Raw genomic sequence first — 16346 nt, 5'->3', positions numbered from 1 at the left:
GTGCAGGGATGGCTCAGAAGGAAGAAATATTTAGCTTTTCTTTGGAGGATTCCCATGCAACAGCTAACCCAGCTAAGCTCTGTTTAGCTGCAGTCAAGCACAATGATGAATAGTGAAAGTATATCTATATTTTATAAACAAATTAATCTCTACAAAACATGGAAACAAACACATTTTTTCATCCCAGTAGAAAAGGGGACAACGTAATTTACTCCAAAAACAGGGGGAGAGCTGTATCAGTTTAATGAAAACTACAAGAGGTGCTACACTTAGTACCATTATATATAGATTATAAACCCAGGAGAGACCATTGTGATCATCTAGTCTGACCTACTGTATAACACAGGCCAGAGAACTTCCCTGAATTAATTCCTGTTTGAACTAGAGCAAGATCTTTTAGAAAAATATTTCACCTTGATTTAAAAATAGCTAGTGATAGAGAATGCACCACAACCCTTGATAGATTGTTCCAATAGTTAATTACTCTCACTGTTAAACGTTTGCAGCCTATTTCTAGTCTGAATGTGTCTACTTTCAGTGTTTCTTGTTATACCTTTGTTTGCTAGATTGGTAAGCATTCTATTATCAAGTTTCTGCTCCCCATGTAGGTACCTGTAGATTGATCATGTCATTTCTCAACCTTCTTTTAAGCTAACAGATGAGCTCCTTGAGTCTTTCATAACCAACCCAGCAAGATTTGAACTCAGGACTTTCAGTTGTAACAGCCTGAGTCCCTAAAGCTTGAGCTTATGGAAAATGTTCCCAATTTAGCTGCTGAAACAAACTCACTAACCCGTTATACGAGCTAGTCACTAGAGGAAGACAAAATCCACATTCTCTCTGGGAGGGGTGGGGGGAAAGCAAAGATTCACCTGTGTCATCTGTTCGGCCATTGGACAAGCGAAATGAGTTGGAATGGCTCCCAGCTTGCTTGTATTTCTTAAACCTAATGAAGGAGAGAGTTCAGAAAATCAGCAGCTGCCCATCCAAGGAGATCAGTTAAGATTGATTTGTTTGGGTGAGAAATATACCCAAGTTTCACTATGTGTTTCTTCTCCCCCTTGCCGCTCAACAGCTTTTAGTCCTGGAGTCAGTTATTTTGAGGTTTCTTATAAATAAGAATACTACCTCTCATCCAGTACCGAGTACTTTACATCTTTGAAGGAATTTATTGGGGTCATACAGGTTGTAACTTAGGACAGAATTTGGGTGCAAGATTCACAGTCCCCATGCACTGTAGGAAGTAGGATTTTCCTTATTTTACACACAGGGAAAGAGAGGCCAAGGTCGGGGGGGGGGGAAATAGCTCAGTGGTTTGAGCATTGGCCTGCTAAACCCAGGGTTGTGAGTTCAATCCTTGAGGGGGTCACTTAGGGATCTAGGGCAAAATCAGTACTTGGTCCTGCTAATGAAGGCAGGGGCTGGACTCGACCTTTCGGGGTCCCTTCCACTTCTATGAGATAGGTATATCTCCATATATTATTATTTAGTGTCAGCGGCAGAACTAAAATTAACACTGGGGAGTTCCTGGCTCCCGATTCAGTGCTCAGACCACTAGTTTACATATCTAGTCATTAACAGCACAGCCCAATAGGGAAGCAGGGCCTGTTCCCATTCACACAGTGACCTCCATAGTCACAATGTGGCCTCTTCAGGCATACATCCGTTACCACTAAGCTTCAGAACAGCGGTCTTGGGGATCTGTACCATAATTTAGGAGACACCTGTGGCATCTGGTAGGAAATGGCAGAGCAAATTTTCTTCTGCAGAAGTCAGTTGACAATGCCTGTTGACCCCTTTGGAGGCCAGAAGCCCCAGTGCAGAGAACAGCTGAGATGCTGCAGTATTTCCCTTTCTGAAACCTTCATGAATTCACCACCACACGCTCATTAGCATCACATGCTCTTAGATACTATGGTGATAGGAGCTATAGAAAACCCTAACACAGAAACACATCTAACCTTCAACCAGCTGAGATTCAAAGGATTCTAGAAACCTAATGCAGACGTGAGTGAGAATGACAAGCATTAAGAATGGGGTGCCCCAGAAGCATATGTTCTGTGGCCTGATTCAGCAAAGCACTTAAATACATGCTTAAATTCATTCCTATTCAACCAAACATTTAACCAGGCACTTTTTACTTCAAGCACATGTTTAAGACCCATTGGCTTAGGGTTAATTACTTTGCTGAATAAAGGCCTGTAAGTGGCAGGAAAGAGAGAGGCTACTGACATAGCTTTATAAGAGCTAACAGTTGTCTGAAGTTCCAGGTGGTCAGGGCCCAAATCATGCTTATGCTGAAATCAAAAGGCAAAACTCCCATTTACTTCCATCGGGGCTGCATTGGGCCCAAGCCAAGAAATGAAGGGAATTTTCCCATCACCAAAGGAAATAGCTTTTTTTTTTTTTTTTAAATCGACTAAACATTCCGGCAATTAAATAAAATGTTTATTCACCTCCAGTAAACACTCACTCCTAGTTGACCATTTGCATTCAAAGCGAGAGCAGTTAATGAGGCTACAATTCAGAAAGGTCCAATCTAATGCTTTGCGTCTTTAAAAATGTACTTAAAGTTTCATTAAAGTATAGTTCCAGTGACTGTCATCTGCTCTCACTAATAAGCTACATTTATAGAACACATCACAGAAATGTGGGGCAGGAAGGGACTTTGAAAGGTCATCTAGTCCAGCCCCATGCACTGAGGCAGGACCAAAATAACCTGGACCATCCCTGACAGGAGTTTGTCTAACCTTTTCTTAAAAATCTCCAGAGACAGGGACTCCACAACCTCCCTTGGAAACCTATTCCAGTGCTTAACTATCCTCATTGTTAGAAAGTTTTTCCTAGTAACTAATCTAAATCTTCCTTGCTGTAGATGAAGATGAAGCCCATTACTACTTGTCCTACCTTCACTGGACATTGGCAACAACTGATCACAGTCCTCTTTAGAACAGTCCTCAACTCATTTGAAGACTTTTGTCAGGTTCACCCTCAGTCTTTTCTCAAAACTACACATGCTCCATTTTTAAACCTTTCTTTATAGGTCAGGTTTTCTCAATCTTATCATTTTAACCCTCTTAACTCTCTCCAAGTTATCCACATTTTTCTTGAAGTGTGGCACCCAGAACTAGACACAGTACTTCACCTGAGGCCTCACTAGTGCTGACCAAGTGGGACAACACTCCTGTTAAAACACCCCAGAATGATATTTGCTTTTTTGCAATTGCATCATATTCTTGATTCATATTCAATTTGTGATCCACTATAACCACCAATCTTTTTCAGCAGTACTACCACCTAGCCAGTTAATCCCCATTTTGTAGTTGAACATTTGATTTTTGTATCCTACGTGTTGTATATTGCACTTGTCCTTACTGAATTTCATGCTGTCAATTCCAGACCAATCCTCCAATTTGTCATGGTAATTTTGACCTTTAATCCTGCCCTCCAAAGTGCTTGCAACACCTCAGAGCTTGGTGTCATTTACACATTTTTATAAGCATGCTCTTCACTCCATTATCCAAGTCATTAATGAAAATGTTAAATAGTACTGGACCTAGGACAGACCCTTGCAGGACCCCAGTAGATACACCCTCCCAGTCAGACAGCAGACCATTGATAATTACTCTAAGTACAGTCTTTCAACCAATTGTACACCCATTTTATAGTAATTTTACCTAGACATTTTCCTAATTTGCTTACAAAACTGTCATGTGGCACTGTGACAAAAGCCTTACTAATATCAAAATATAACATGTCTACAACATCTTTCAGTTTGAAGGGTTCCAAAGCTTTTTCCAGATCAGAGAGCCCATTTCACACACCTATTACATGCATCCACCTCTAGTGCAGAATGGGGCCACTGTTTCAAGGCCTGATGCAGAACACATTGAAGTTAATAGAAAGACTCCCACTGGCTTCAATGGGCTTTGAATCAAGGTTGAAGTGGAAAAAAATAATAATCTCCAGCTCTAAATGTAGAGGGATTTTAGTCAGTGAGTATAGTTACCCAAAATAATATTTAATCGGTAGCACCCTTACCTTTGCAAAAAGTATCAACAGACTTTTAATGGCACAAGGAGTCGGGACCTATAATCTCAAAGAATCCATCTTTAGTGGCACAGCACCACCTTTATGATGAGGATTTGCTTTACACTGATCCAGAGGGAAAAGCATCCCCTACCCAATTACTAGCACACTACCTGCATAGTCCTTGGAGGTCTCCCTTGTAAATACTGGCTAAGCCGGCCCTGCTTAGCTTAGGAAACAGAACAAAAGGCCCAAGCTAGCATAGCTGCAAGCCATCTGCTTAATAGTGTATGTTAATTAACTTAAGGAGAATGAAAACATGTCACTAATATCCCATAGGGAAGTGAGTGTTATAAATGTTTCTTACCTTAACATGTACAGCACAATAATTATAAATACTATGACTAGCAGGGAAGATAGGGCCACCATTACAGCTATAATTGGAGTCTCATCTGAAACAAAAAAGTAGAATCAGTTAAAAAAGAATCAGCAGTTATCTTAAAACATCCAGTTATATCATTTTACAAGCCAGCTCACTCTACAATTTCGGGCCTAAAGATGATCAAATTGTTTAATAATGATGCATTGTCAAGTCATACATGATAGAAACACATATGGTATACTTCAGCATTACTCATCTCTTACAGAGTGCCCCAGACTGATATCCTATTTTAATATTCTAAATACTGATTCTGTGCACCCTAACCTTCCTTGAAAAATCCTTTACTGCAGGATCTGACCCTAGGAATGGAACTATTTTAGGGGTATTTCACACAGTGGAATATCTCCCTTTCCTTCTACATCAGGGGTGGACAAAATACGGCCTGCGGGCCAGATCTGGCCCGTCTAACATTTCTGTCCGACCCGCCAGGCTTTTTGGCTGCCCCCTCGCAATCTGCTAGCTGCTAAAAGTCCCGCGGCATAGTGGGGCGCTCAGGCAGGTTGCCTGCCTGCTGTGGCCCCACACGGCTCCCAGAAGCGGCCGGGTGCTGCTGACAGGTCTCTGCACACCCCTGGCAGGGGGGGAGGTGGCTCCGTGCTCTGCCCCCACTCCCAGCACCGTCCTCACAGCTCCAGGAGCTGGGTGGCAGTGCTTGTGGGTGCAGGCAGTGCACGGAGACCCGCTGTCCCCTCCCCCAAAGGGGCGCACAGAGACATGCCAGCAGCGGCCACTTCTGGGAGCAGCGTGGGGCCATGCATGCAGGCAGCCTGCCTGAGCCCTGCTGTGCCACCAGCCAGGAACCGCCTGTGGTAAGCGCCTCCTGGCCAGAGCCTGCACCTTGCACCCTCTCCTGCACCCCAACCCCCTGTCCCAGGTCAGAACCCCTTCCTGTACCAAACTCCTTCCCAGAGCCCACACCCCTCATCCACTCCTGAATCCCCAGCACTCTGCACCAGCCCAGAGCTCCCTCCTGCACCCAAACTCCCTCTTGGACCTCGCACTCCCTCCTGCACCCCAATCCCCTGCCCCAGGCAGGAGCCCCCTCCTGCACCAAACTCCCTCCCAGAGCCCATACCCCTCACCTGCACCCCAACACTCTGCACCAGCCCAGAGCTCCCTCCTGCATCCAAACTCCCTCCCAGACCCCGCACCTCCTCCATTAATATAGTAGAAATGTGCAGCCCGTGACAACGTACCAAAATTCATGGAGTGGCCCCCCCTGCAAAAATTATTGCTCACCCCTGTTCTACGTGTATTAGAGGCATGATGAGCATAAGTCACTATGTTGGAATCCACATCCAAAGTTTAGTGGCATCATGGTTTTGATTCAGGGCCCATCTCCCTCTCCTATGTACTGAGAGGGCAATATGAACAAAACAAACCCCTGACCTGGACACTTCTGAAGTAGGAGGGTTCAAATCCAAATCCAAAATTTCCCAGAGTGCAAGGTGATTAAATTTAGCATCAATTTCAGCCCATCACAGAGAGGGGGTGAGCAAACTCAGAGATGGGTTTTGGTTCACATCTCTATTTCTCTCTCTCTACGGATATTTGATTTATTGAGAATGAGATTCTAAGCAAGCCGCTATATATGCTGTAGCACTTAACACTTGTAGGTTATTAGCTAAAACTTTAGTAAAACTGTTTAACTGTTAGTTCTCTCTCTCTCTCTCTCACACACACACACACACACGCTTTTCATGGGCAGGAAATGTGCGACTCCTTTGCAAATTCACTGCAGATTTAACTATACAAAATGCTCTCATCCTTTGAAACATGCAACAGGTTTTACAAATGAGGTGCTTGCAGCTGACCATTGAGAGCTGCCAAATTGGTTGCTGGTGCTAGTGACCTATATGGAGAGAGATGGGGAGCCAGGCAAAGTCAAACAGACAGTGAAGTAGCCCTGAAGGGCATATGCTGTGCATTTGTAATGAGCTGGAGTAAGCGGGGATGCCAACAATACCATCTGGTGGCATTTTCAGGGGCATTCACAGTCAGCTTTGGCTGTGTGTATGGAGTTACCTTCTCCTCTCTCTCAACAACATTTAGCAATCACTAACCCCTGTGCAAGACATGGTCACAAAAGTGCTCTCCCTATGTTAACTCATCATGAAACGCTAGCTCACAGAGGACCTGATCCTTTACTGTGAAAGCCAGTGTGAGTTTTGCCATTGACTTCACTGAGAGCAGCAGCAGGTTCACACAGCATGCAATATCTTCTGGGATGGGGGTTGCGGGGGTTGCGGGGGGGGGAGAAGAGCAGATAGGGGGCTCTCCATTTTGTTTCCTGCTTGGGGTTTTCTAGGTGGGCCAGGCAGCGGGACCACAGTTAACGGCCACAGTAGAAAAGCTCTAACTTGTCAGGCCAGAAATGTCAAAAGTATAGCTGTGAAAACCCTCAAGCTTCCTGCATCCTGCTGCTAGATGTGCTCCCTTTCAAAGCTACTGCCTATTAATCATGCTTCACACCAATCACCTGCCAACAGCGGCTGGAAGCGTTTGCTCTAGGGCGGTGTTTTTCAACCTTTTTTCATCTGCGGACCCATACAAAATTTCAAATGGCGGTGTGGACCTCTTTGGAAATCTTAGACATAGTCTGCAGATACCCAGGGATCTGCAGACCAGAAATTGAAAACTACTGCTCTAGGGAATCATTAGCTTGGTCTCTTTATTTGGGCTGCATTTCCAGTGAATGGAAGTGAAATGAACCAACAACAACATTTAGTGCTTGCGGGCCCGGGGAGGGAAAGGGGATTGCAAGTTGGTCTATAGTTAAGACTAAAGCTAGCTCCTCTAGCTGGATTCTGTTCCCACTAATGTCAACAGAAGTCATTCCATTGACATTCGCAGGAGCTGCATCAGATAATAAAATGTCTGGACCCTCACACCCTCTCTCTCTCTCTCTCTTTCTCACTCCCTCTCTAAGAACCTTACCAAGAAGTTGAATCTCCTGAAATTCTGCACACTGCATCCCATCATGGGATGTTTAGTAAATATCAAAGCAAGACTTTTAAAGTGACGGTGTTCTGAAAATGCGCTTTTAGTTTATGCTTGGAAAAGTAGAGGTTGTTTATTCTGGCAGTGTGGCCCAGCAGGCAGAGCAAGGGAACTGACTAAAGAGACCTGGGTTCTATTTCTGCCTTGGCCACTGGCCTGCTGGATGACCTTAGGCAAGTCACTTCCTCTCCCATGTCTCAGTTTCCCCATCTGTAAAATGGGGATAATGATACTTTGTAAGTCACTATATAAGAGCTAGATATTATTAAATTATATCCCTAAAATGGTTGGCCAAGATACTCATTGGCCTTGCTGAGGCAAGGGGCCCTTTTGTGGTTTTGGGAGGGCTGGGGCTGGGGTTGTTAAGTGCATACAGAGAAAAGTTTATGAACATAAACTGAATTCAGCTGGTAGACTGAGCCAGATAGAGCGGGGAGGGGGGTAGGTGACAGGCCAGGGCCTGGACTTCAGAGTAGGAGACTAAAGGGAAATGTGGAGAGGCACAAAATCTGGGAAAGGACATGATACAGAAGGCAGCGTGATCAAAACTTGCGATTTTATCGCAAGTCTCACAATAGCTGGTTCTTTTTTCTTAAAGCCCCAGCTCCCGGAGTCATGTGATTATGTGAGCATATCAACTTTCATTTAAAAATTAAATTTCTAGCCCTCATGGTTGCAGAGAAAAGCTTGAAAATGTGACTTGAGTGCACCCTAATGGCTCAGAAAGGCAAAGGCAAAGAAAACAAACTATATATTTATTTTTATAAAATTAATAAAATTTCATGATATTTAAACCAATCTTATGGTTTTTGAACATGTGGGTTGGCAATATTGAGGGAGGGACATGAACCAGTGGAGGGAGCTGGAGAGTGGGGTGAGAGTGCACACATGGAGTGGTGCCCTCTGGGCTCTGGGAAGGCAGGAGGAGAAGGAAGGGCACTGGTGAGACATGAAGGGGTTAGCATGTGGGGACCCCTGGAGGACAAAAGGGAGTTAGCATGGAATAGGGCAAGGGAGAAAAGGCACAGAAGGTGAATGCAGGACTATGGAGGCATAGAGTGTGTGCGCGCACAGGGGACCTGGGCAGACAGAGGGGCCCAGCAAAAGGCCAAGTGCTTAAAGTTCACTATTTGGATAGAAGCCTTCCCACTGCCCCCTCCATTCCTTCCCGCAGTTCATATCTCATGGTCACACATCCTTCCTATGCCCTTGCTAGTCTCTGCAGCAAGAGAGCCTTGATCTGGTGGGTCTCAAAAGCTCCTATGAGAGCAGGGCTCCCCTCCTGCACACACTTTCTAAACCCACAAAGGAGTTCAAACGTTGGTGCTGATTTAAAAATAGACAGGGAAATTCGTGCACAAAAAACTTCGCTAAAATTGAAAGCGGGTTTCAGTGGAATCCAGTTAACACCCAAAACACAGTGGTGTTATTAATTATTCACATTACGATAGAACCTAGAAGTTACAACTGAGATATAGGCCCTACTGCAAAGATGGTCTAATGGGTAGAGACAGCCTGGGATCTCAGGAGACTTGGTTCAATTCTCTGCTCTGCCCTAGATTTTCTGTGAGACCTTGGGCATGTCACTTAGGGAACTGAGGTTCAGATAAACTATCTGTAAAATGGAGATAGTATGTCCCTATTCTGACAGTGTTGTGAGAAGCTCTACACTAAAGAGCGAGGCCCTCATTATTATGGTAACGGGGGGCATCTAATTACTTTAGATAGTGCTAGGCACTGTACATATATATAGTAAGAAACAGTGCCTGTCCCAAAGAACTCACAATGTAATTAGACAAGAAAGACAGCACAGAGAAATGAAGGGCCAGATTTTAAAGAGAGATCAGCACACTGGTTGCCCCCATGACTGGTCAAAGGTCTTACACGGTCTGTGGCAGAGCCAGGAACACCCCAGTCTCCTGAGACTCAGAACTGTGCCTTAACCACAAAGCCATCCACACTTCTTAAACATTGTCCAGAGGCTGCAGGTATTCATGCTGCCAACCTTACATTAAATTAATGGAGATATCCCATCTCCTAGAACTGGAAGGGACCTTGAAAGGTCATCGAGTCCAGCCCCCTGCCTTCACTAGCAGGACCAAGTATTGATTTTTGTCCCAGATCCCTAAGTGGCCCCCTCAAGGACTGAACTCACAACCCTGGGTTTAGCAGGCCAATGCTCAAACCACTGAGGCTCCCTTCAGTTTTCTTTACAATCAAATTTGGAGAAAAAGAGAAACTAGAATAAAAACAACTCAAGATAAACCAAAAAGAGTTTGTTCATAAAAGCCCAGTGAAAAAGTAAATCACAAAGCCAGGAGCTCAAAGACTCCACCCACTGCTATGTGCCTGTTGCTTTTTCAACACCCTAAACAAGCAACAGACAGTGTGGTTGGGTGGGGTGTGGGAATAGGGAAAATAAACCAGGTGTGTTTTGTTTGGATATTTAGTTTAAAAGGCCATATTGACTTTAGAAATCAGCACAGGCCAAAAGAGGCCAAAGTCAACAGCAACCCATCACTGTCAAGAAATCCCATGGAGGGGGAAGGGGGGGAAAAAAGGCAAGTCATTGAGGCTGTCTCATTAAGTCATTGTTATTGGTTCCGTCCCTCACTTAGTCGAATACAGTCTCCCTGTTAACGGGAGCTGCTAGACTCTTGTCAGCACTTGTGTTTGGGGTTTGTAAATGCAAAATGAATGCACGCATATACGCACACGCAAAAATGTGTGCACATCATTTACAGACATTACAAGGATTGCAACAGTTACAAGAAACGTGCACACAGCTGAGTGAAATTCTCCCCAAAGCAGAGGGCCAACATAAGGCCAAGGCAGCAATTAAATCCACCCAGTTGGGAACAGCTGACTCACAATTCCCAGATCTCCATAGGACATGTGGGATTTACTCATGACATTTTGCAGGTGAAAGCTTCAAGACCACTATGGAAAATGTACCTCACATTAGCAAGTTTGTTTCATTTTTAGCTATTATTTGCATTAAAACTGAGCCTCATCATCGTGCTAGATACTGTATTTGCACTAGTTAGAGACAGTCTCTTCCCCAAAGAGTTTACAGTCTAAATAGACAAGACAAAGGATGGGAGAAAGGAAGGATCATTATCTCCTTTCTACAGATGGGAAGGGAAGACTCAGAAATTAAGTGACTTGCCCAAGATCACACAGTGAATTAGTGGCAGAGTCAGGAATTGACTCCAGATTTTTCCAGACCAGTGCCTTGACCACAAATTCATCCTTCCTCCAGTCAAGGTGTTGCAGATAAGGAATTTTAGAGGAAGTTTACGTTGACAGTTCTTTCAAGTGCACAAAAGGAACAAGTGTCTACCTCAGTGATATCCTTGAAACTAGTAAGAGTGGGACATATTCACTCCTGGTGTAAGTCCACCTGTCCTAAGGAATTACAGTACCTCCAAGGATGTATTTGGCTCACTGGTTTTAATTCACTAATTTCTAATTAAATAACTGATTAACAATCATAATGCCGGGAAAGAGATTAAAGGTCTTCATGCTCTTATTTTCTTTTAGAGTCTAAAAGTCTCTGCATCTATGGTTCAGCATATTCAGATTCCCTGTCTGATCATGAGTCAATCTATAAAAATATACAGGGCTAACAAAGAAAAGCTATTACCATCCTATTAAACAAGGGTGTATTTGATGTAAAGCTTCATTTGGGAGTGTTCACTAACAAACAGGTTTGCATTCAGAGTTATCTGGAATCCCTGCTGACATTTCATAGCAGACACGTCAATCAGAAGAGATGAAAATCAGTACCAAACTAGATAAGTGCTCTGCCCAGCTGTGGAAAAACATGGTGTAAAATCTGGGAGAGGGGGACCAGTTCTAGAAACCTAGCAGAGCATGCATGCACACTTTTTTTGCCCTGATTCCTAGCTGGCTGCCAGATGGGCATTCCAAACTGCAGCTACCACAAGGTTCCTCAGGACTAGGGGGCAGCAGCAGAAACAATTTTGTTATTAACAACAACAACTACAGTCCCTGGAACTGGCAGAGATGGGGAGAAGGAAAAGTTGGAGCCCATAGAGGGTCTTAGATGATTAATCCACTTTCTTTGAAGTGGATCTGGCTAAGACACCAATCAATACAATATTCTCTATACATGCCTTCCACGCTCTCAAGTAGCATCCTTAGGTTCTAAGGCAGTGGTCCCCAAACTGTGGGGCCCCTAGAGGGGCTGCAGGGGAATGTTCAGGGGAGCACAGTAGGGCCCTGGTCAGCCCCTATTGGGGGTGGGAAGGGAGCACCACCCAGCCCTGCTCTGCCCCCAGCCCCAGCCATGGCTCCTGGCCGCAGCTCTAGCCCTGACCACAGCCTTGTTCCTAACTGCAGCCCCTACCCTGGTCCCAGCCTGGGCCCCCGACCTTGGCTCCCAGGGGGGCGCGGACTGGGTAAAGGGGGACACGACTAAAAGTTTGGGGACCACTGTTCTAAGGAGTAGTATACAGAGGGACTCATAACCAGCCTCTCTTCTTTTCCCCTTCCAACAGGAATCCTGTCTCCTCCCTTGCTCTCAACTCCCTGCCATAAGCCATCACACACATTACTTTCTTTCCAACCACAAGCCACATGACTTCCCAACTACCTCCCTCCACCTATTACCAGCCTCATCTCTCCATTGGCTCCATGCCACATGTTCCTAGCTCCTTCCTGGACTGCTCTCCTGATGTGACCTGCCTTTCCCAGGCTGTATCATGATCCTGCAGCACATACATGCATACAAAAATAAGATTTACATATAGGTACTAGGGCTGTCAGTTAATCGCAGTTAATGCACGCGATTAACTAAAAAAAATTAATCGTGATAAAAAAATTAATCGTGATTTATCGCAGTTTTAATCGCACCGTTAAACAAGAGACTAGCAATTGAAATTAAATATTTTGGATGTTTTTCTAGATTTTCATATATATCTTGTATTGTGTTGTAATTGAAATCAAAGTGTATATTTTAATTATAAATATTTGTATTGTAAAAATGATAAACAGAAGAAATAGTATTTTTCAATTCATTTCATACAAATACTGTAGTGCAATCTTTGTCCTGAAAGTGCAACTTACAAATGTACATTTTTTTTGTTACATAACTGCACTCAAAAACAAAACATTAAACTTCAGGCTACAAGTCCACTCAGTCCTACTTCTTGTTCAGCCAATCGCTAAGACAAACAAGTTTGTTTACATTTACAGGAGATAACGTTGCCCGCTTATTTACATCACCAGAAAGTGAGAACAGGCATTTGCATGGCACTTTTGTAGCTGGCATTGCAAGGTATTTATGTGCCAGATATGTTAAACATTTGTATGACCCTTCATGCTTCGGCTACCATTCCAGAGAACTTGCTTCCATGCTGATGACTCTCATTAAAAAAAAAAAAAAAAAAAAGATGTGTTAATTAAATTTGTGACTGAATGCCTTGGGGGAAAATTGTATGTCCCCTGCTCTGTTTTACCCACATTCTGCCACATATTTCATGTTATAGCAGTCTCTGATGATGACCCAGCACATATTGTTCATTTTAAGAACACTTTCACTGCAGATTTCACAAAACTCAAAGAAGGTACCAATGTGCGATTTCTAAAGATAGCTACAGCACTCGACACAAGATTTAAGAATCTGAAGTGCCTTCCAAAATCTGAGAGGGATTAATTAGGGAGCATGCTTTCAGAAGTCTTAAAAGAGCAACACTCCAATGCAGGAACTACAGAACCTGAACTACCAAAAAAGAAAATCAAACTGCTGCTGATGACATCTGACTCAAACGATGAAAATGAACATGCGTCGATCCACACTGCTTTGGATAGTTTTCAAGCAGAACCCATCATCATCAACATGGACACATGTCCCTTGGAATAGCGGCTGAAGAGTGAAGGGTCATAACTATTTAGCGCATCTGGCACTTAAATATCTTGTGACGCCGGCTACAACAGTGCCATGAGAATGTCTGTTCTCACTTTCAGGTGACATTGTAAACAAGAATTGGGCATTATCATCTCCTGAAAATGTAAACGAACTTGTTTGTCTGAGCGATTGGCTGAACAAGAAGTAGGACTGAGTGGACTTGCAAGCTCTAAAATTTTAGATTGTTTAATTTTTGAATGCAGTATTTTTGTACATCATTCTATATTTATAAGTTCAACTTTCATGATAAAGAGATTGCACTACAGTACTTGTATTAGGTGAATTGAAAAATACTATTTCTTTTGTCTTTTTACAGTGCAAACACTTGTAATAAAAAATATAAAGTGAGCACTGTACACTTTGTATTCTGTTGTAATTTAAATCAATATATTTGAAAACATACAAAACATCCAAAAATATTTAAATAAATGGTATTCTATTATTGTTTAACAGTGCGATTAATTTTTTTAATCGCTTAACAGCCCTAATAGGTACGTGCATGCTGCATAGTTGGGATCTGGAGCTGAACTTCCCCATACCCAACAGCATTTGGATCAGGCCTAATCTCTATATTTACAGTACCAGGAAATCGACAGTGAGATGGGAGTGTGGTCTAGTGGATGAAGCACTGTTCTCCATGTCTCCCTGTATGTACATAACGTCCTCCCTGAACTGATCCATAGGGCCAAGTTCCTTCTCCTCCATATTTCTCAATGCTCACCTCTGCTGAGATACCTGCAAGAAACTAGAGGTGAAGAGCAAGCAGCTGCGGGGCAACTGGAATAGGCTGATACACTATAAAATTCTGTATTTGTTATTGCATATTTCTCCCCAACTGTTTACATGTTGCTCATCTTCTTAGATTGTCAGCCCCAGGATACAGGGATAAATTTGGAGGCTGCTTAGTACAATGGGCCTCCTGTGAGTTGCTGGATTACTAGGAATTTTTAATAAAATTCAGCAATATCTATGAATAATATTTTGCAATTATATGATGCGTCTCATCCCAAGATCTCAAAGCACTTTACTTGCATTATTTAAGCCTCAGTACACCCTTATAAAGTAGAACAGGAGTACTTGTGGCACCTTAGAGACTAACAAATTTATTAGTCTCTAAGGTGCCACAAGTACTCCTGTTCTTCTTTTTGCGGATACAGACTAACACGGCTGTTACTCTGAACCTTATAAAGTAGAGATGTATTTCCATTCTACAGATGGAAAAATGGAGACGCAGAGACTTTTCCATCTCTTGTCTTTAAATGAAGACTGGATGTCTTTCCAGAAGATATGGTTTAATCAAACTCAAGTTACTGGGCTCAATACAGGAGTCACAAGAGGAAATTACTTGTTTGGTGTTATACAGGAGGTAAACCTTGATAATATAATGGTCATTTCTGACCTTAAAATCTATAAATCTAGGTGACTTGTATAAAAATCACACAGTGAGCCAGATGTGAACTGATCTCCTGAAGAACTCAGGAGTCTTGACTTCCAGTCCTTTGCCCCAACTACTAGATAATATATCTATCTTTGTACATATTGTAATGAACTGGCATGTATGTGTGTGCATGCACACACGTGTGTCTACAAATGCAACCCCCTCCCCCCCCCACTATCTTCTGCTGGATGGAATCAGAACTGCTCAATTTTGTATTGTAGCCCCTATATTGCTGTCAGCTAAAGATTCTCCTCTAACTCAACTAGTAGGGGCCTCTGCTTTTGAAACAGGTGGTTCTGGGTCTAGTCCTGAGGAAGTTCTGAATGGCCCTATTGTGTGCAATGTAGTGACAATGCTATAAAACCAAGATCTGGTACGATATACATATTTTCATTCTGAAAATACCATATTTAAAGAAACAAATCAAAGAATAAGGAGGCATTAATTCTCTGGCATAATCCATCAAGCTCAACTTGTTCTGCAGTAATGAATCTTACAGTAGCACTTGGAATTCCAAACTACAGCCATCTGAGGATTAAAAAACAAACAGAGAAACCAAATTCTTTCAGGTTTCTAGGAACATATCTTATACAGACGCTGCTATAGGTGTACATATGAAAGAGAGAGACAGACACAGAGTGTATAAGTAAAATGAAAGGGTTATTTGTTTTTTATCTAACAGCCCTAAATAATTTATTTTTCAACATTTACCATCTTGTACCACTCCTCTTGAAAGTTTAATGATCACGGGGGGAAAAATACAGAACATTTTCACTCACTTCCAGTGAAAGATCCTTTATTTCACTTGCATTAAAGACATCACTAGCAATTTGTTAAGAGGGGTAAGTTTTGAAGTGTCGTTAAAGATATTGCTGTAACTTTCTTTACAAGTGTACCAGCAATTTCTCTCTTCCTGATACTAGATACTAGATAAGTAGCTCCCAATAGGTATTTGCCCTGACTTCAAAGAAGACAACAACTATTTTTGCTCCAAGTCTTCACTTCCCTATAAACTCTTCATAATGTTTGCTCACACTGCTCCTTAGATTTAAAGGAAAACTCCAGTGTAATTTCAAAGATGCTCTATTCATAACAGGCCTGATCCTGCAGCAACCAGTCCTGATGAAGTCAGCCAATGAGCCTGATTTTAATCTCTGTCATGGTTTCACAGTCATAACTTCACTGAACTCAATGGAATTACTTAATGTACACATCATTGTAAGAGAAATCAAACCAGGTCCAATGGGAGTTCTTGCATGAGTAAATAATGCAGGTTCAAGCACCACAACTAGAGTATCTAGACACAAAGAAGAGTAAAATCAGAATGAAAATATGAGACCTGATCTGCAGCAGGTATAAATCAATGTAACTCACTGACTTCAATGGAGTTACAGGGATTTACACCAACAGGAGATCTAGTTCATAGGATAAAATTCTGCTCTCAGGTACCCTAGTGCAACCTCACAGATGGCAAAAATTTAGGTTCAGGCAATAAAAATGTTTTG

At 42.7% G+C, this 16346-nt stretch overlaps 1 protein-coding gene across 1 annotated transcript in view; it reads right to left on the bottom strand.

The window, feature by feature from the left end:
• PTPRA (protein tyrosine phosphatase receptor type A) overlaps positions 1 to 16346 on the bottom strand; it is a 242743-nt gene that overhangs the window by 34782 nt on the left and 191615 nt on the right. Inside the window, exons 7-8 of the mRNA XM_034771308.1 lie at positions 4397 to 4481; positions 873 to 946 (exon numbers count right to left, since the gene is read on the bottom strand). Coding sequence (XP_034627199.1) covers positions 873 to 946; positions 4397 to 4481 — 159 coding nt within the window. The remainder of the gene's footprint in view (positions 1 to 872; positions 947 to 4396; positions 4482 to 16346) is intronic.

This window comes from Trachemys scripta, chromosome 5 (genome assembly GCF_013100865.1).
Source record: "Trachemys scripta elegans isolate TJP31775 chromosome 5, CAS_Tse_1.0, whole genome shotgun sequence".
NCBI classification, from domain to species: Eukaryota; Metazoa; Chordata; order Testudines; family Emydidae; genus Trachemys; species Trachemys scripta.
Note: the sequence above shows the minus strand (reverse complement) of the source record. Positions and strands in the feature narration are given on the sequence as shown.